At 37.6% G+C, this 21,921-nt stretch overlaps 1 protein-coding gene across 1 annotated transcript in view; it reads left to right on the top strand.

Moving 5' to 3' along the window:
• The window catches only part of GOLPH3 (golgi phosphoprotein 3), a 32,958-nt gene that overhangs the window by 7,186 nt on the left and 3,851 nt on the right, over positions 1-21,921 (top strand). Inside the window, exons 2-3 of the mRNA XM_069001421.1 lie at positions 12,713-12,844; positions 18,385-18,499. Coding sequence (XP_068857522.1) covers positions 12,713-12,844; positions 18,385-18,499 — 247 coding nt within the window. The remainder of the gene's footprint in view (positions 1-12,712; positions 12,845-18,384; positions 18,500-21,921) is intronic.

The following is a 21,921-nucleotide window of genomic DNA, read 5'->3' as shown; positions in this document are numbered from 1 at the left end:
TTGAAAATTGTTTGCACCTGGACAAGTGAAACAAGTGACAAACTAGAAGCTTGTTCTGAAAAAAATCTGCAAGAAGGATGGGTGAGATTTGACAAAGAAAAGAGGAATCTCTCTCCCTTATGTACCCTGGTTTTTGAAGACCCAAAACATGACTCTAGAATTCTGTCCACATTAATGACCAGATGCAGATTACTCAAAATTAAGCATTGTGCAGCTCCCCAGTTTGAAATAATACCTGTGTTATTTCTTTTACAGTGTTTTTAATTGTGACTGCTGTAAAAGAAAAGGTAGAAGAGAGGAGGGTAGATGTTTTATTTGGGGGCAGATACACTGTATTTATAAGACTGGAGGAGGGAATTACAATTTTAATCAGTGTGCCCTAGTTAGTCAAAGTTAGTGAAGCCTCCATCTCTTATTTAGCCAATAAGGGACCTGCTTTATCTGTATTAGAAAGACATAACAGATCCAGGTTTTTCCTACTGTTTTTAAGAGAAGTGTATCAGACCTGTCTGGGGTAGAGTTGATGTTCGTCATAGCAGCCAGTATGGTGCCATGTTTTTTAGTTTTGGCCAAAACAATGTTGATAACACAAAACAGTGGTGATAACACGTACCCTGTGTTTTCTGTTGCTGAGCAGTGTTTGCACAGCATCAAGGCCACCTCTGTTTGTCACTGCCACCCCCTCAGTAGGGTGTGCAAGAGGCTGGGAGGGGGGACAGCCAGGACAGCAGACCCCAACTGACCAGAGGGATACCCCCGGCTGTGCAGTGCTATGGTCAGCAATAAAAAGAGAGTGGAGAGAGCAGGGTAGATGGTCATAGCCTGGCGACTGCCTGGGCATCAGTCTGCTTGTGGGAGGTACTGAGCAAGTGTTTGGCATCACTTACTTTTGTTTTTTTCACTTATGGTCTTCCCATTCTCTCCCCCCATGCCAAAGTGACTGGGGCAACAGTTATGTGGGACTCAGCTGCCACCCAGGCTCAGCCCAGCACTAGGAGATACTAAATTCTAATTAAACATTTCTTTAATATAAATATCAGATTTTACATTAAGTGACTTTAGGAGGTAGAGTAGAAATCTGTTTGTTGAAATCAAAGGTTATTGAACAAACTAATTAATTACATCTTAATTTTGCACCCATATGCAGAATAGAGATTGAACCCTGATGGAAAGTGGCTTTGCAAGAGTCATACAAATATTTGAAGTCATTATCTGCTTGTGTATACACTTAATCATGAGGAAAGTCGGGCTTCTGAGTTTGTCTTTTCATTTCTAAATGATCAGTCAGACTCTTAAATGTTGATTTAATCAGAGGTTTCATAAGGGTTCAGCAGTATGTGTGTGCTAGTTGCTTCCTCCTTAGCAAATTTAGGTTTATTATCTTCATTTTAATGAGAGATTTGCCTGTGTAACATTTGCCTGTGTACATGCTTGAAAATGTGGGCAATAACATTTGGCTTTAGTGCTTTCAGCGCCTGACAGCAGTTGCTATGTGTTTCTTATTCCTAAATGCAGTGGCAGGTTAATCAAATACCTGACAAGTTGCTTGTCAAGAATATACTGCACTTTGTAGAATATGTATGCATGCTTTCCTAAAGTATTTCTGTGTTTGACTGTCAGAACGTTTCAGAGATTTCCCCCACTAACTTATCTTCTATTTATAACTAGAGTACAATTTATGTTCCAGTAAAATGACTAATGATTTCATTTGCATGAAAAGAGGAAATCAGGAGGGACTGGAGTCAAACATCAAAGTCTTTGCCTTGTAGTATTCCAATAATAAACACCCCTGCAGTCTGACTTGCCTTTTTCTTCTTAATATTCAAAAGTTTCGTAGGTTAGGATGTATTATTAGATGTCCTGAAAGTTTCTGGGTTGAGAAGGTGGTGACTTACTTGAAAAGTCAGATTTGCAGGAAAGAGCTAGCTAGGTATAGGTTGAAAAAGACCTAGTCTAATGTGGAGAGGAATCCAGTTTATTTAAGTTGCACATGACTTGAAGTTTGAATATTTTTCCTTTGACACATGAGAAAATCCAGAGTATTTCTATAGCAGTGTTTTGCTTGAATATTTTTTTAGCATTTACTAAAGTAAATGCTAAAAAAAAAGGGACGTTTGGGGCATCTTGTTTTTATCTTTTTAGTATTATTATTGAGTTTCCTGATGACACCAGCTTGAGAGGACCTGTTGACTCCCTGGAAGTCATAGAGGCCCAGCAGAGAGACCTTGACAAATCAGAGGATTGGGTTTCACTAACTGCGTGAAGTTTAACAAGGGCAAGTGCCAGATTCTGCAGTTGGGTTGGGACAACACTGGATGTAGGGGGGAGTGAGATTCTGGAAATATCTCAGGCACATGGTGAGATTGTTGGGGGTGTCCTGTGCAGGGCCAGAAGTTGGGCTTGATGATCCTTGTGATTCCCTTCCACCTGAGGTTATGGGTACAGGATATCATAGGATATGATTCTGTGATTTCTGACAGATGACTAGTAAAAGGGATGAATGTCTCCTAAAATCATTTTGTCTTCAGAATGTCCTCAAAATGTTTTTTCCAGCTATTTCTTTTACTGGATCTGAAATTTCTTTGTTACCCATTTTAGAGATATCTGAAAAATGAAACTGTTGCTTTTGGTTATTAAATATATTGTTTGTCTGTATAATACATAAAAAATAGCCTTCTCTGAATGCATTCATGTCAAGTGAAGCTGGGTCATGTCTTAACCAAATGTTTTCAAACAAGTTGATCTGTAGAAGCAGTGAAAATCAGTGTATGACAGACAGTAGATGTGAAAACCATTTTGTAAAGAAAATAGAAAGTTTGTCTTTTAGTAATTTGCTAATAATTATGAATCTTATTGAATCATGTTGCTGTCTGAACCAAAATTCAGTTTTGTGTTTCAGGATTGCTTGTTGTCTTGGAATCTAAGCATGAAGAAAAAGAATTGAATGTGTTCTCAGCGTAACCATCATTCTTGCATTCCAGAATTGTGGAGGTTTTTTGTCTCTCTTGTCTGATAAGTCCATTGAGAGGGAAAAAGGTTGAAACTATTATTGAAGAGTTATTCAAGCAAGGCACTCTAACCCTGAACGTTTTATTTTCAATTTGGGCTAAGACCACACAGTTCCTTGCCAAAAGAAATTGATTTGGGGCTTGCCAAAGAATGCTGCCAGAGAAGCTGAATTTGGTTTTATGTTTGAATCTGTCTGGCTTTGTGCAGTACTGTAGTGTTGTGAAGTATGAGATTTTCTTAAAGGTAGTAAGTTAATAGCTGTTAGAATTAATAAAATGAAATACATATATTGAATGTATATTAGAAAGTGAGAATCTCAGGGTCATTAAAGCACATGCATAATTTGACTATGTCAACTTGTCTTGTTTGAGACTTATTGTCAGCTGCAGCTTCTGTGCTGTTATTACGCTTACATTCAGGTTGATATAAGTGACAATAACCTGCACTGGAAAAAAAAGAACAGATCTTTTTTGTTCCCTGAAGATGAAAATGGATCAGTTCATATGAGATACCTGTATGGTGAGAGCAGTCTATTTTTACCTTGAGAATTCAAGTAATTTTGGACATTCCAGCCTGTCTTCGATAAATGTTGCAATAGGTTTTCCTTTTTCTTGTCTTCTGTAATTGTTTTCTGTTGTTTGCATTTTTCCCACATTGTTATAAATATGTTTAGTTAGGCTGGCAGAAAGACTTTTTAGTTGGTTCTCACTAGACTTCAAGGTGCTTTATTTGTTTAGTCTGTCTAAGGCTACTGAAGCTGAATCAGAGAGTCGCAGAAGTCTGTATAAGGATCTAGTTGAGGCGGAACAAATGCTGGCTGGCTGCCGAAGAGAAGTTCTGGTATTGACCAGCATTTCTGTTTGTCATTGAGAACTTGGAAAAGTTTGTGGACTTTCTTGAGTTTTGTGTTCATTCTTCCAAGACCAGTTTGCCTGCTATTACGTTGTGGAGCTTCTTGTAACAGCATGCTGGAAGAAAATACTTCATTTTTTAATTTTTTTTTTTTTTTTTTTTTTTTTTTTTGTGTGTGTGTTCATTATTTCTAAAGGATAATCTAAAAATAATGTAATTGAATTTTTTGACTGAAAAAGTCCAGTGTCAGATTTGTTGGACAAATGCTTTATAAAACACGCTAAGCATTAAATCAAGCATCTATGGCATCACTCTTGCTGACTCCTACCCCATGCAAAAGTGTATTAGTTGTTCCTTGTAGAATGATGATGTTCCTAAATAAATTACTAACTTTGAAGAGTTTTCATATCTAAAGAATCCGTAAACTTAATGCTTAATTTTATTTCCCAGTACCTCAGGTACTGACTTTGATTTGCCTGAGATTACTGCTTGTAGTTGTAAACTACAGAAGAAGAGGTTTCTTACCTGCAACAATATCGGACAGTTTATTTTTCTGCAATCAGCAATTCCAATCAGCAGTTTCACCTTCAGCTGGGAAGGACAGGAACAACAGAATCATGTGCAGGTGTTAGGAGACAATGTTCCATACTGTTCCTTGTCCTCTCCTAGTGCTGTCAGCTGGTATCTCCATTTAATCCAAGAGGATGCAGTGTTTCTGTTGTAGAAGAGTGCTGGTAATAGATGCATTTGGAATTCTTAAAATTAGGCTTTTGGGTCAACAGAATGAATTTAAATTGTGTGCTAAAACATTATTTATAATAAACCAAGTAGTTTTGCTACCCTTTCTCTATATGTCCTGCTTATATTTTGTACTTTGCTTATTTGAATTTGGGAGCAGTTTTAAGATGTGTTGTAGAAGTTCTTTAGGTAAGTGCTTTCAAAAACTCACAGTAATATTAGTAGTTGTAGACAAACTACATAAAGGTATTAATATGGTTGCTGTCTTTTGGGGGAATAAAAAGCCCTATGCTTTTCACTCCACTAGTACTCTTCATTAAAATCAAAATACTTTTAGGCAGTGTTTGTTTCATGAGCAGTCGTATCTGTGAAGCAGATTAAAGTTGTAAAGTTTCTTGTGACCAATTCTTACATTGGAGATAGGGTACAGGGGGAAGGAAGCAGTCATCTCTGACATGAAAACTGTGGCAGACCAAAGTTCCTAATAACTTGCACCTGCTGCAGAGGACCTGGACAGTGTATGCTGTTAATCCTTTACTTTCTGTTCTCCCCAGCTGTCTTTCTGTGATCACAAAACTACTACTTCAGGGAGGAACTCCTTGACTAAAAAAGTGACATTTCTGTCACAATTGTGATTCAGTCCGTTATGAAATACAACTTTCTACAGCCTGTATTTCAAGATAAGTTGTCTCTGCTTGTCTTTTGCAGTAGGTTTTAAATGGGTGACAGATTATGATTTTATATTATTATGTTCTCTCTGTGCTTTGTGTTGGCTAATAATAGGCTAGTAGGTGCCTCTGAAAGAACTTGCTGTTGCTTCAGAGAATCGGAAAGGGATGCTATTGCTGTCTTGTCATATTTAAATAATATAACTTCCAATTTATGATAATCAGGGTAGTCATTGCTGAAGTCCAAAACGAGGAGCTGAAGGTAATGATGAATAGTGCGTGATACCTTAAGCTTTATGCTTTTTGTATTTTCTGAGCAGATTTTAGTCATGAATGGCTTTAGCACAGGTATCCCGATAGTGTTCTTTGTCCCGAAGACGAAGTTCTAACTGAAACTATTCAGGTTATAAAAACTGTTCAGGATTTGCATGCAGTTTATCTATGGAAGTGTGGGTTGTCACTGAATGAGATGCTGTTATATTTTGCTGTCTGTCCCAAGCACATTCCTTCCCTTTCCCATGCTGTCTCTGAAATTTGTTCACCTCCATGGTCAATCAGGTGAGGAAACTGGCCATTAGCTCTCAGAAAGACCACTTTCTTATCTGGATGACTTCACAAATGCTGCTGTGGGCTCAGGAAGGAGAACAGCAATCTGCTTCCCTGGACTGAAGAAATACTTTGTCTTCAGCAGCAGTTCAGGCTTTGGACTACTTCCTTGGGTTTAGTCCTCAAACAGCTAAAAATGAAGATATTTTGGAGGACATACCATCTCCAGTTCCAAATTGCAAGGTTTTGTGCAAGGTTAAAATGAGATGTGGTGATACTGACTTGAAAGGTCAGTAAAACTGAAATGAATCTCTCCAAGGTAAAAAGTAGTGATTCACAAGAGTTGCTTGTGCTGGGAAGGTAGTTGAACACTGGGGTATCATTTTGTCCTGTTTCTTTTCCTGGTGTTTTTCCCCTGGTGTTTCTCTTTGCCACTTTTAGTACCTCTAAGAAAAGAAATCTGAGTTTATGTATATATAGAACATGAGTCTTTCTCAGAATTAACTACACACAGTGAGCGTGCAGGTACATTTTCCCTCCATGACACTGCTGTGTAAATGCTAGATGTAGGTAGACTCTTTGCTAATTGTGCTATCCAACATGAAAAGCAGCTCATATAAAATTTATACCAGCCGATGACTCAATTTACCTTGTCCAGTCCTACAAATGACCTGAACTGACTTTGAAAAGTTTTTTTTCCAAGTTCCACATCCACTTTAGTTAGTCCATCTCAGACTTACATGTCTTGACAACTGTTTCCTCTTATTCTCATCTGAAGAGTAGAACTGAACGTCGTGTGTTTTATGTGTCTCCAAACTGTATATTTATTATTCTGGCATGTGTATTTGGCAGGGGTCCCTAAGTGGACCTGGAGATAATTGTCCTCAGTAACTTCCCCTGATCCCAGCAAGCATGGGATATTTTCCAGTATGTTTGTCATCTGTGATCTCAGAGACCATACCATGAAAATAGTCTGTCATATGTTGGAAAGAATAGATAGCAAGGAAGAAACCCCTGTTTGGGAAAGCTCAACACTTGTTTGTATATAAACAAACCAGTAGTCTTGGTCTCAGAGCTTTTATAATGCTCAACAAAATGTTTGAGGGCCATCTATGCAGAAGTAATAAAAGTAACAGCAAACTTCAGCAAGTTTGGGAAGTCTAATTTTTCTTATCTTTCATCATCCAGGTAGAACTTGTTGCAATTTTTTTGTCTGAAATACTATTCTGATAGAGAACAGGATAGCTGTAAATTCAGAATTTGCTGTTTGCTAATGTGAAAGCTTTCTTGAACCTGCATTGTACCTCCTAGCTGATAAACCCTGAAACTAAGGATTTGATGTCTTCTGACTAGACTGTAAGGTCTAATACCTTGGAGCTGGGACTTCTGAGCTCCTCAGAAGCTGTAATTGTTCCCTTCTGCTTTCTGTTAGTTGGCCATCTTCCCTTCTGATTGAACTGTCATGGCTGGAAAGAGTTTAACCAACATTTTATTTATTTTGTCTGTACACAAAGTTTCAGAAATTTACCAAATTTCAAAGTCCTTTTTCTGTGTCTTTCATAAAAGAAAAATTTGGAATTTCCTGAGAACAGGAATTCAGGGGTTTGGGTCGCTGCAATGATGTTTCTCCTTTAGAAGGTTCCTTTCAGTTGTTCGGTTTATTTGTTTTCCATGGATGTTTTAGTTTTATTTTTAAGTAGAGGATGCTAGGTGAGGTCTAAGGAGTACTATTTAGTTTGAATGTAAAATGAAAAGGCTTTTACTAAGAGAAGCATAGACGGGGCAGTGTTATGTGCATTATCCCAGAGAAACTTCTGTTGTGGTTCTTCATAAATGTAAATCGAGTCTGAGTCAGGGCCAAAACTCTGACCTAACACTGACCTGTGATACTGAATATGAGTCTGTGTGGATCTCAGGATGGGCCTGAGGGGTTTGTTGTGCTAAAATAAAAAAACACTTAATTTTTTTGGTGAGTAGGCGGCTGTAACCCATGAGTTATCTTCGCAGACCATTAGATGAGTTTATGATGCTTTTTTAAAAGATGCATGAAGCTGATTTCCATTTGCAATGGCTCTGTGGTCTGCAGAGTAATTGCAGTAGCTTGAGACTCTTTGGATTAGAATGCATTGGCAGCTACAGTATGTGTTCTGTAAACAGGTGCCCTTAACCATGTGAGTTAAACACATCGTATTTATTTATATTACCATGTTTGTATTTTGAAGCCTCACGGTTGTAACTGTGCATTTTTCTTTCCTTTCTCTTGAATCTGAGGTAATTTTAATGGATTTTTTTACTCTGCCATTCTTCTTTCTTGTCTGTGCCAGGTATAGTAGAACTGCTGTTCACCTATTCTGAGTTAATTGACGAAGTGGAGAGAGAATGTATATTTCTGTAGTGGGAAGAGCAACTGTTAGCAACTCTGACATATGAAACAAAGTATTCTTGAATAAAAGGTTACCCGGTCTTTTGTGAGTCTTTTGTTCTATATTTTATTTTGAACGTTGTTGGGTTTTTTTCCCTTTTTTTTATTTAATTTAACTTTGCAATCCATTAGGGGTTACTTCTCAGTCTGTATAAACGTAAAATGACATCTACCACTTAATTGCATTTTTTCCACTGTTACTGCTGGGTAACTTTAAATTGCACTTGGGATACAGAAAATAGTGATGTTCGTTCAGTGTGGTCTTTCTGTTTGTTAGGTTTTTTAGTTATTTTTTGTTTGTTTGTTTCAAATAGAGCTAGTGTAACAGTAGCCTGGGAGCTGAGTAGTAGCAATGTGAGAGGTAATGGTGAGAGTCACTGCTCTGTGAAGACTGGCTGTTTCGTGCTTAAGTGAAATTATTTTGAAGTTTTTTGCAAGCCTTAAAGCAGCCTTTATTATGTAGAAGTCACTAACATACTTGGCATCAAATACCTTCAGGCACATCTGATCATGTTAGTCTTCTCACTCTGATTTTTTGACATACTTGTGAAGTTACAGTGATCATGGCTGCAGTGCCCTGTTGGATCAGAGATAAGGTGTTAGCCTTTTAAAGAAAAAAAAAATTACAAACAACCTTTTGAATTTTAAAATCTCTCAAGTAAATTTGTGGCTCTAAACAGACTAAGTAGAAGCAGGAAGTGGAAAGTAAGGTAGTTTAGGTAATTGGCCTTTGTTATACAATGGAGTATTTAATAGGGAGTTTCAAGTGATTAATGAATAACTGAACAGGAATACCTGTGTGAGCTGGAAGTCAGGCAAAAGGGAAGGGAATAAGAGAAAGTGAATAAATCCCATAGCTGGTGGGAAAGAAATGGCCTAATGAACATGGATTTTGAATAACTTATTCTTAAAGCGGGAAGAGAATCTTAGTCTTAGGTCTTTGCTTTGCCATACCAGGGTGGAAAGTCTGAGCTTTCAAAGTTAATATGGTAACAAGTATTTGGTGTAAACTTTATTCTTATTTCCCTTTATGCTTGTCTAGCAAAACTAGTTTTTAGCTGAAAGTTTCTAGGTCACGTCTGATGAAAAATGCTTTTGTGCTGTGTTTGTGTAAATAAACATGACAGTTGTAAACAGTTTTTTGATCTTTGAGTCACTGTAGATTTAAAATTGTCTTGCAAGCTATTCATAGCTTAAAGTGCTATTCTAGTGTGATTGCTGTCAGATAAAAATAATCTCCTGCTTTGTAAGTCTTCCCCCCTGCTGCTTAGCAACTTAAATGAAATAACTATTTCTTCGAGTTAGAAAGTTTATAAAACTGTAAGACTTGCAGGAAGACAGGTGATGTAAAAATACTTGGTGTTGTATTTGTGAGAAAACTTGGGCTGTTTAAGAGCATTAAATAGTGCAATGAGTTGCATTTCTAAATAGTGGTGTTTGATCTTCAGTCAAGGGTTTTCAGACTGCTAGGAATTTGGAATAACTGAACAGTTTTTAAAACCATTTCCCTGTCTCATTCCATGTGCTGTAATGAGCAGTGGCCAGTGCACATTCAGGGAGAGGGTGGGCTCAGGATGACAATTCCCCCAGTGTACATTGACTTCATCCTGGTCCACATGTGGTTTACAGATCCATTGCTGTCTGTCAAACTTCATTATTAATCTTGTTTTTAAAGGATTGTTAAAAAACTTTTGCCTTCCTGTTAAAACAACTTAATGGAAAAACAGAAAATAAGTTGGCTACTGATTCCTAACCGATGAGCTAGCTTTGTTTATCACCTTTTAGCCCTTGTTTCCTTTACAAATAGTGCATTATTCTATATTGCCATTCCACCTCTCTGTATATTACTAATCTCCACCTCTTTGTTTCTCTTCTGTGCACCTTTTCTAGTTATGCTTTATGCCATTTAAAGTAGGTGTCAAGAGGGTGTTTGGAGTGTCGAAGATAAGTGTCTTCCATTCAGTTTTAGTTACTCCAGGAAGTTTGAGTTAATTTAAAGGATGATTGAGTTAGACTGTTGTGTGCTAAACCAATATTCTGTGAAGGTTCCTTTGATTGTCTGATATCTTTGCAGTAGGTGTCAAAATCAGCTAGTTCATATACCTGAATAATCTGGAAAGATCAGTTTAATGGATTGAAAAGAATCTCTTTCTTAACTGTTAATAGCTGTGCAATTTCTGTGTATGGAAATATAATGTTCCTTCTCTAGAGGATTGCCTGTGAACTCTAAGCCTGGGGGTCAGAAAAAAAATAAGAAGATGGTGACACAGTGCACAGTCTCATGATTTTAATGTCTTCTAACCCACCAGAGCAAGCAGCTCCATTTATGAAGAATATAATCTTTTTGAGCTTTCAGGATCACTTGGTTAAAAGCTGTTGGGTGGGTGTGCAGTCTCCATCCTTGGAGGTTTTTGAGACATGCTTGAATAGAACCCTGAGCAACTTGACCTGACTTTGTAACTGAATCTGCTTGCAGCAGGAGGTTGGTCTAGAGACTCCAGTGGTCTCTTTCGACCTGAATTAATCTTACGAGCCCTTATTTCTCTGCAACCCTCAGCCTATGGCCATCCATGTTAACTACTGGAACAGAGGAATTTACATCTGGTAATTGGTGCTGGGAGTGGTGTAGTTAATGTCACTTCACTGAAAAATAGTAATTTAAAAAATAAATTCAGCTTTCATTACTGAGAAGGGGAAAAAGCATCAGGACTTTAATTGTTTGTGTAATAATATGGAACTTTCTGTGAATATAAAGAAGTGCAAATACATTGTGCCTGTGAGCTTGTGCAGTAGATTTTTAGTTTGTGTATATATTGTCTGACTTCAGAAATTATTATGTAAAGAGACTGATTGGAGATAGAATATGGTAGTCATATCTCTTCCTGCTTAAGCAAATACTGAACCTTATCATGTCTGTTATTTGACAAAGAAAAGCTGGTGCCAGCCAAAATCCTAACTACCGAATGGCATCCTAAGAGTAGCTGATACTTGCAAAGTGTCAACTCTAGAGTAGAAGGCTGATTAGATAACTTCTCAAATGCCTTTCCAAACTTATATTTATGGTGTTTTAAAAAAATATATGGGACCTATTTTGGTAATTACCTTAGAGATTCAGGGCTTTTGTAGACTTTTCGGAAGTATTGGTCATCTGTATAATACAGCTCTTGAAAATAGCTAAGTGCAAAATTGAAGCAAATAGTCTCACATTCCTGGACATCTGTACTTGATGGCATTAGTTAGAGACTGGTTTTTAAATTTAGTGGACTTAGGATATGGGCATCTTGTATCTTTATATATTGGCAGCTTTTGTCTGCAGAAAGAATAAAATTGACATGCTCCTGATTTAAGCTAGTCTTGGTTATTGGTTAAGACAAATTTATGAGAAGCAGAGCTCTCTTCCGCCCTGCCTTGTCTTGTGTAGAGCACCTTTCTGTAAAGTATCCCAAAGTCAGTATTTTCAGAAGTGCTTCATTAGAGAATTTTAGAAAGATCTTTATGAATCATATCAAACATTTCTGCAGATATTTCTCAAAAGACAGAATATTTCTCAATGATTTTGCTTTGTCTTAGATACTCAAATATTTAAAAGTATGCAAGAACACTGTTGGCTACTCCATAGATAAAAGAGAATTCTTTTTGTAAGGTTTTTTTTGATCATAACTTTTGAACAATGGAGTACAGAAGCCAATAGTTGTATTTCTAGATACTGATGAGTAAATGTATTGGGTCAAGTGATCTGTTCTGCCATTTAAGCAGACAGCTATCAATGCAGAAATAGAGATAAATCATGGTAGGTGTGGTGTGGTTTGTAAAATAAATGTGGTTTGCAGCTTTGCAGTTTGTACAAGAACTAGATGCTTCAAGCTGTAAAAGATACATGTTTTCAAAGGATTTAAATGGCAAAATGGTAGCTGTTCCAAGTATTTCTTTGAAAGCTTTTGTCTTTTAGTTTACAATGTCTGAGTCAAAATAATCTGTTCTGTGATTTGTGCTGATTGCCACATTCGTGTTTTCCAGTATACTCCATAGTTAACTTAATATCCATTTTCAGGTTATTGTTGCTTTATCAGTGCCAGGCTCTTTATGCACGTAAAATCATGTTAATGTTTCTCAGTCACTCAGAAGTCTGTGTGATGTCAGTAATGTCAAAAGCTTGATGTCTTAAAAAGGTCGTGTGTTTATTTTGACTATGTTTAAAACTACACTTTATACCTCACCGTTCTTGGTGTCACCTGCTTTCATTCTGTATCATTTTCCTGAGGATTCCCAGTTCTTCAAAAGGCAGAGACTGAGTGTCAAACTAATAGAGGACGATACTGTTTCTCTTTCATGTTTTCAGGGCAGGAATGATAGTGACTAGTGATGCCACTTCAAAAGTATGAAAGCAGGAGAACTGCTTAGAGAATGTGGCAAGGCCTTTTTTCTGTTCACTTTCAGACGGAGATGGACATATCTTACTGTCTTCCGTTCTTCACAGGGTTACACATCGTTCTGGAACGATTGCATCTCCTCGGGATTGCGTGGCTGTATGTTAATTGAATTGGCATTGCGGGGGCGTCTCCAGCTGGAGGCCTGTGGAATGAGGCGCAAAAGTCTGCTAACAAGAAAGGTAAGTGCAGGAAAATGATCACATTTACTTGTCATGCTCCACACAATATAGGAGCTGTAAATTACAGCTGCTTCTAAGAAAAGGGATGGGTTTTTTTTTCTTTTTGATGATTCTGAGTAATGACATAAAGTGGATGTGCAAAGGTAAAAAGTGTTTCAGCGATCAGATGAAGTGCCTTGGAAGATCTCTGGTACTTGTTCTGTTTGTTCTTTGGATGTTTTGCTGGTACTGTTGGGAGCCTTGCACCAACCGTTGGCAGTGGCTCTGGCCCGGATGCAGTGGCAGCAGTTACTGCCAGTGGCACCAGCTGTAATCTGCCAAAGGAACTGGCTTTTGCAATGCCAGTGGGATGTGGGCTGATGCTGAAAAGAATGGATAACTGCCAGATGCCAGATGTGTCCTGCAAGCCACCAGTTTACTTCTGGTGTACACAATGCTGCAGTTTGTGCTTGCGGTGCATAGGAAGGAAACCATCCTTTTATTTGGAGCCTTTGAGAACACAAATCTATCTAGTTCATGCATGAGGCTGGTGTGTTAAAATTGGTTATGCTCTTTGACCTTCAAGATGGCCACATGTCTAAGGTCCTTTATAGAATTAGGCTGAAGATTTGAGGCCTTTATTTTTTACTTTAGCCACTGAATTTTTCATTTGTACAAAACGTGCAAAGTCACGCTCTTGGAACAATTTTTACTTCATCAGCAATAGAGGATACTTGTACAATAAGCTTATTGAAAACCTGGTCAAATGTTGTCTGTCCACCACAAATAAATTCTCTTATGGCACATTTCCCTGTCAATATTTGCTAAATTTTAAGGAAAGCTTGTGAATTCTCCAACCTCCTCCCAGCTTCCTTCACTTCAGAAAAATCAAACCTCTGTTCTGACAAGCAGCCCCTACTTCTTTTAGCCTCATTTAAGCATATTCAGCATTGATTAGTTCGCACTTTTTTTTTTCCTCCAGAGCTTTTGGCTTCTTAGGCATTCAGTAGTGTTTGTCTTAGGCATTCAGTCAGGAGTTATTTTCATTCTGTGAAAACCTTGTCAGCTCTGTCTACTTGAAATATTAACTGTGAGGTTGCTGGGCTTTTTCGGAAAGTGGAAAAATAACCTCTGTGTGTCTCCACTAAAAAATACAAGCAGAATTATTGATCTGGGTTGTGTTTGGTTTTTCTTTGTTTGTGGTTGGGTGTTTTTTGTTAAATTTTATCACGTGGTTTTGGGATTGTGTAGATGTGTTTGTTTAAGGTCATCTAAAAGCTACGCAATTTAGAGGTTTTCTTTTTCCTGTTGTAAGGCATTTGAGATACTTTTCTGTTTTCAGGCAGGAGGGTTCTATAAAAATAGGCATTAATTTAAAATTTAAATGGAGGTTGTTTTCTGCTTAAGTACTTTCCTGCAAATAAAATCCCTAACTACACCACCTCCATCAATTTAGAAATCATTCTTGTTAATGACTCGTGTTGTGGCACCTTGTTTGAAGTTTTCCATTAACACTAAATTTCAGTCTTGTTCCTGAGTTGGCCAGATTTAAATGTCTCTACTGTGTCAACTGTCCTTCTTGTCGTGCTTCTGCAGGCATTGCTCCCCATGCCCTTAGCTTTGGCTGTGAAATAAATACTGTGCCTAATAATTGGAAAGAGCTGTCTAATACATCCAAGGTTGTGATTTGGTGGCTGAAAACTAATTTACTTTGATCAGTTTAGTTTTGACATGAACCACTCTCTTGATCTTGTCATCTGGTGGGGCACAAGTGGTAAGGTGAGGACAGGAAGGGGGTAGAACTAGTTTCTTGGGCAGTAGTAGAGATTTATAACCAGCTAACTGTGGCTTTGATCATATAATTAACATAAAAAACAATAGCTACAATGATTTTTACTTAAAGCCTTAAATCAGGTTGATCTCTGTGATAATATTTTGCACTTCAGAATGGATCAAGATGCATTAAATCCATGATTGAAGGCCATAGAGAGTCAAATGAGACTGAGAAAAGAGTAGACAAGGATTTGATGGACCTTAGTGAAACTTTGTAAGTGGATATGATGTGTTACACATTGCAACATCCTTGTAAATTTGGCTTTAAGAGTATGTAATTGTTGCATCATTTTGGAGTTCTGTCTACTGGGATCTATATTAGAAACAAGTAAATGAATGTTGAGGTTTGCAAGTGGTTATTGAGAATAAAGATGGTACTCTACATTGCCTTACAGGCTCAGAAAGCAAACCAAATTGATAGAATTATTAAAAGCAAAAGGAATCCCAACAAATCCTTCTCAGATTTACTTCAGTATTTTTTTGCTTACAATTCTGAGCAATTCATGCATGAGTGAATTTTTACTTAAAAATCAGCTCAAGAAGTGCTTAATCTTCAGCTTTGCTTAGTTGCAGAGCTGCACTGTGAAAAATGCAAATTAAATATTCTGTATAATTGAAATTTCCTTAGTAGATGAGTATCAGGCAAATCTAGTACCTGATCAATCACTGAAAAATGGGAATAAAGAAAATTATTTTGCAGTCAGGCTAAGGACCAGCATCTCTGAAGAACCAGGATCTTCGCTCCTTTTTCTCTACCTTAGTCCCTCTGTTAAAGAGAGGAGAAAAGTCCCCCTTGTGGTTGTTAAATGTTCTGTGGTGATTCAGTTGATGCAATCCCAAACCCACCTGATTTCCCACTCTGAAGAGCATTAGCCAAGAAGCATTCATCACTAAGTCCTCCAAGGAAGAGCAGATCTGTGAAGATTCAGAGGTGGCTGGGCTTCTGCTGTTGCCTCTCTCCATGTGCTGGGGAGTGGGAGAGAAATATTATGGAAGTGTGAACCAACATATGCTTATTTGAAGGAAAATATCATCTTGACTGAAGAAACAGTGCTGTGGATATTCAGCATAGCAGAGAAGTGGAAAAACAGTGTGGTATTGCTGGGTGGAGAGACAGGTAAATTTGGGAACAAAGTCACTGTGCACTGTGGCTTCACAAGAGCTTACGGATCCTCGCCGAGTTGAATTGAGGCCTCTGTGCTCCTTTCCTCTAAATGCCTGTATGTTTAGGCTGGTACTGTTGTGCTGTGTTGTATTCATGCTAGATTCTTAGACTTCTTTGCAGTGGTAAAAAAAATTATTTTAAGCACAAATAAGCAAGGAAAGCTATTTCCTAAACTTAAATCTGTTTACTTATATCCTAAACATAAAAGCATTTGTAATTTCTTCAGTGAGGTTTGCTCTGTTTGTTTGTTTTTAATAATAAATCAGGTTAAAAAGATGGTTTCCCATCTTGCATCTTGCCTGCTAAGGTGGGATGGTGAGTACCGTGTACCAACTGCAGCAGGCTGGAGCAATCCTGTGTGACTGAGGTTACTGTGAAACTAAACATGGGGCACTTGATAGAAACTAAAATACTGTGTGAATGTCAGTTTTTAAAAGAAGGGAAGATGAGTAAGTTGGGTGTGTTTAGGCTAATTATTAAAGGAGTATCTGAGAGGTGACTATTAGTAGCTGCAATCTAGCAACTTAAAATCTCATTTTGAAGTATGCTCCTGTATAATGAAAGAACAGGCACTTGCAAAAATTTAGGATCTTGATACAAAGCCGAAAGTTGTAATATAATTATATGGGTTAATAAAGGTTTTGAGTGATGCTGTGAAAGCTTGTAAATCAGAAAGATAAATAGGTATTGTTGTGTGTTTAGTTTCAAATAGGGATTGTCTAGATTAAAGTGCAGATATGTTCTTAAGACCAAATATCTGAGGTTCATGTTGGAGTGATCTCCCCAAAATGGAGACCTGGGCAGTATCTCAAGAGATGGAGTAACAGATAGTGAGTCCCTCTCTGGTAGATGTTTAGTTTTAAAATTCTGTACTGAATGCAGTTCAGCAGCTCCCTGGGTGTTTTAATTGGCCTGTTGAAGTTTTCTGTATTTCTAGACTAAGCTAGTATCTTTTATATTTCCCAAAACACCTTACACTACTGGCTTTTTTACCCTCTTTTTAAAAATATCTCACTTTCTAGATCTAAATATACTTTGTTATTTTTAGCCTGGCATTTTGCACTGGTTCATTCTTGCCGATTTATTACAAAAATCTTAGTTTCTGTGCTTTATATAGACCATCTGAATACCATTCTAGCTATGACCTGCTAGGTACTCACAAAGATCTCTTGACCAATTTTAATTTAATCTTGTAGGTTTTGTACACTTTTGCACACCAGCTGGGGATAATCTTTTGAAGTTAACTTTAACCCCAATGGTAGGACATCAACTTCAGCTCATTGCAGCTCATTTCAGTGTTATCACAGGCCTTATGAAAGTGCATTGACTCTATTGTTTGTAATAAGGATTATTAGAACTATGGAATGGAAAAAAACTTGGGATATATTTCAGTAGGGCATTTTCAGAACACCTTTCTGATTACTCTGAAGGGTCAGGAAAAATAAGAGCTTTCACTTCCTGCTTTTCATAGGTGTGTACATACATATATGTGTGTGGGGGTGTGTGTGTGTGTGTGTGTGTATATGTGGAATTGTGTTGATGAATTTATTTTTCTGTCAATCACTTGCTGCCTTTTACCTGATGCTTATAAAGTGCTAACTTGTAAAACTATTTAAATTGCCAGGTATAATAATAGCAACAACTACTACTATTACTATTATTAACAACTGTATTAGTTCTTCTATAAATAAAGATTTTATTTAAACATACTGACTTGAGATAGTTTAATCTGTAAGTTTTCATTTGATGCTCTGATTTGCTATCCAGGAAAAGAATTGTATTTGTACATGGTTTCTATAACTACTTATATTGGTAAACAAGCAGTTAATCAAATTCTTAAATTTTATTATGTTACTCTGAATAAATTTTTTGTCATGCTTTCCTGAGTGAAGAACTCAAATTTTAGAAGTTATTAAATGAGAAGCTTAAATGGCATTGCATTTATTATTGCATGTTAAGGGGTTTATTAGTACGTATGTATTTTCCCTAATATGTGTGGTTTAACTGTTACTAAATGAAACATTGTTACCTGGCAGTGTGTTCTTGGGAGCTGCAAAACTTGCAGATGTTGTTATGAACCTATTTTTATCCATTAATATATTGCAGCTTTTGTACTTTTTCACTATTTTTTTTTGATGCAACCTTATTGTTTAACTCAGTATTTTAAATAAATTGACTTGAAGTAGTAAAATAGACTGTATTCAGAGACTAATTTAGTGTAGCATACTTTGTTTTTGGGAGGTAGAAAAAGACCTGACTAGATAAGTGAGTTATTTTCCCTAAAAATTTAGGTTTTAAGTTTGTTAATAATACTATAATTTTAGCCCGTTAAGGTTAATTTAAATTACAGATAACCTCAGACTTAATGTATTTTGAATTAAAGCCACAGATATTTTTTTTTAACAACAAAGATTTGGGTTTTCAAAGTTGCATATTCTTAAGAGAGAGTTCCTTATTTTCAAAAAAATTCTTTCGCTTTTCATAACAGGTTCTTTTATTGGTGAGTATGTTTGTCATATATGAATTATGTCAAAATACTGAACTGTGTTTTGTTCATTCTTAGGTGATTTGCAAGTCAGATGCTCCTACAGGGGATGTTTTGCTTGATGAAGCTCTGAAACACATAAAAGAGACCCAGCCTCCTGAAACAGTACAAAATTGGATTGAACTGCTTAGTGGTAAGCCTTGGACATAACGTATTTGCTTTTTTTATCCAAATAAACCTAATTATCTGGCATCACTAGAGATTATATTGCAAGGTTTTTTGAGAGAAAATATGCAGAAAAGTTAATTAGTCTGTCTTCTGGGGTAGTCTCTTGTTGATGTAGCCTTTAATCAAATATAAGTAACTGTTGCTTTTGACTTAACTTGGTACAGAAAGGATCTGTATAGAAGTGTCAGAGGACATCTCAACTCGGTGGGAGAGGTGCCTTCTGCTGACTCTGAAGTAAATCAGGACTGCACCCTGGAAATGTAACTGCCTTTCTCTCCCTGTGTTTGGAAATGAGGGTTGGTGGAAGTGAGGAACTTAACTGTGTGGACTGAGTATTCAGATCTTACAAAAGAAGGGAGGTGAAGAGCTCATAGCTCACATGTAAGACTTGAGGCTGATTTGGCCATTAATCATAAAGAAAAAATAAAGCATTAAGAGTTTCATTTTTTCATTAACTGAAGAAATGTAATAAATATTTTAAAATGTTCAGATACTTCTTGTTGATCAAAACAAAGTCTTCTAGCTGAGTACTTTGCACACAGCTCTCCCTGTAAAGCTAGTAAATAGTTGTGAGAAAATGAAATGTCAATTATCACAGAATTATGAATAGCCTGCATTGGAAGGGACTTTTACAGGCCATCTAGTCCAGCCCCTCTGCAGTCAGCAGGGACATCTTCCACTAGACCAGGTTACTCAGAGCTCCATCCAACCTGACATTAAATGTTTCCAGGGACGGGGCATCCACCACCTCTCTGGGCAATCCATTCTAGTGTCTCATTGTGAAAAAATTATTCCTTGTATCTAATCTCAGCCAGCTCTCCTTCACTTTAAAACCATTACTCCATGTCCCAGGCTCTGTTAAAATGTCTGACTCCATCTTTCTTGTAATCCCCCTTTAAGTAGTGAAAGGGTGCAGCAAGGTTTCCTTAGAGCTTTCTCCTCTCCAGGCTGTACTGTAGACAGAATCGATCACCAGCATTCATCTGTTTTCACAAAACACATAAATACAGCTTCCTTGGAGTAGATCAGAGCTGTGCGTGAGTTGTGCAAACAGCACAGGAAAAAAACCTGTTTAGTCAACAATGTGAGAGGTCAGGGTAATGAGACTTGGGAGTTGCCTGTGTAGAATCTGTTACTTCTTGCAACTGATGAGCTGCAGAGAGAGCAAACTCTCTTCGCCTTTCTCTGCTTTCTTGTTTCCTTTGTTTTTCCCATTCATCTTGCACCACCTTAAACAGCCTTCCTTGCACACCAGTTCATTCTCAGGTCCTTGCCATCTGTCCTCTCCTGCTCCTTGGCTGTCAGGCAGTGGGTAGACTGGACTACAAAGCAGCCCATGTTGGAGGGGGCATGGCTGCTGCAGAGCCATGCAGTTCCGTTCTCACTCATTTCCCCTTCCCTCTTACAGCCTGCAAAAACAATTCGTTTTTCTTGTCCCAAATACATAATTTGTGCTGACATTTCACCTCCTCTTCCAGTGCAATGCATATCAAGTTAGGACTGGCTCAAAAAAGGTCAGCTAATGAATGAACTAGTGTTGCAGGTTTTCTTTGAGCTAAGCTAAGATTTTCCTGACCCTGCTGAGCTTTGGCTCTGGGAAGATAGTTATCATCAGTGCTGTGGCTAAGGCTTAAATCAGTCATTTTTAGTAATGTATGTTTATTAATTACTAATTATTGGGTGGCATTAATGTTCTTTGCATTTCCTGTGGTTTAGAGACTGGCTCTTCTGAAGAAAAATATTTCAGTGGGTCTGGGTGGGGTTTTTTCTTTCTATTGGTCAGTTGGTTTTGCTTTGTTTTGTTTAATTTAATACATTCATAAACTCTATTAGAATTTTGATTTGAGGACCATGTCAATCCTGGAAAAAAGCTACTCTATCCATAATTACCAGTGACGCAGAGCACTGCTTGGAGTTACAGTATATGTGAGTTGAAAGCCGTCATGGAAATAAATATATGGACATGTAAGATGATGTTTGCCAGGCTGATATTTATAAGGTACCCTCTAAGGAAAGCAAGGGTATGGAATACAGAAGTTTGGATCAAAATGTCAAGTTTCCTGTAGATACAGCAAGCATCTGTGTCTGCAGGTGTCTGTGTAATTGAGGAGCTTGGTCACAAGGTGTCACCACAGCAGTGAGTTTCACCCGCATGGCAACTGTGCAAAAATCTAGGAAATAGACTTTGCCCTGTGAAAGGTAGTAGGAAACCACTTTGTGTTCGTGTGATAGTTCCATTCATGATCAAAATTCACATTTTGTGACATGTGAGACCTATAAGGATTTGTGCAGTTCAGACCTGGTTGGTTCTGTGCCTTTCACTCTGCAGTTGGAGTCACCTCATTTATTTACTTATCTTGACTCTTACTTGGATACAGTGTGTGTCACCCTCCATCACACTGGGAGAAACCTCGAAGTCACCTCTGGCTTCCTGTTGTTGTTGCTGTTGTTATTTTGTGCTAACCAATAAAGTTTTCGAAAGCTTGGTACAGAATTCTCATATAATTTATGGAAAACCTCCATCTATGTAATAAATACTTAATGTTGTTCCTTTTCTTGCCCCTTAAAATGCATAGTCTTTTATATCAGGAGAGGATTTTAATTCTTAAATACTTAATAAGCTGGAATTCAATTTTTTAGCCTGTGAAGTAAGCTCTTAAGGAAAGGTAGAGTTGTCACTGCTGAACAGTTTTAGCTTTATCAGGAGCTGTTGATGCTGATTTTGTGGTTTTTCAGTTTCCTCCTCTATGCACACAGAGTCACACACTCTGAAGGCCCCAGTTCTTTTGCCTTAACAAAAAGCATTACAAGTAATTTATACAGAAACATTAAGGGCTCTGCCCAACATATGCTTCATGTGTGCCTGCCTGTGTCACAGTACATCATCACTGTTTCATCTGGTGGAGGCAGGAAGGGGGAGAAGAGTGCAAACCTGGAGAAATAAAGAAATGCACTATGTAGGTGTGCATTAGGTTGTCTCTGTGGCAGAAGAAAGGCAGTAACACTTCTTGCAGGCTCTGACATGGTAAAAGGCTGGACTCAGAAAAATGCACAAAGACTGTAGAAGGTGCTTGATTTTGCTTTATTTTTATTGTTACTAAAAGTAAATTCATTCTGCATAACTGTTTTGTTTTGTTTTATGAGACAAGGTTTTTGTTTATTTGTCATATCTGTAATCAAGACGTGACTTAGCTATCATTTCATCCAAACTTTAAACGTACCCCAGAGCTCCTCCAAGGAGGTTCTCCTGGTCTCTGCCTCTGTGCCAGGGATCAGAGAAATGCTGACAGGAGCACAGTGTCTTGTAGTCTGCTCTGTATAATTTTGACAGCTCATTCCGCACCACAGAGAGGGAAAAAAATCACTGCAACAGTGCAGCTTAAACTT

Source organism: Aphelocoma coerulescens (assembly GCF_041296385.1).
Source record: "Aphelocoma coerulescens isolate FSJ_1873_10779 chromosome Z unlocalized genomic scaffold, UR_Acoe_1.0 ChrZ, whole genome shotgun sequence".
NCBI lineage: Eukaryota > Metazoa > Chordata > Aves > Passeriformes > Corvidae > Aphelocoma > Aphelocoma coerulescens.
Note: the sequence above shows the minus strand (reverse complement) of the source record. Positions and strands in the feature narration are given on the sequence as shown.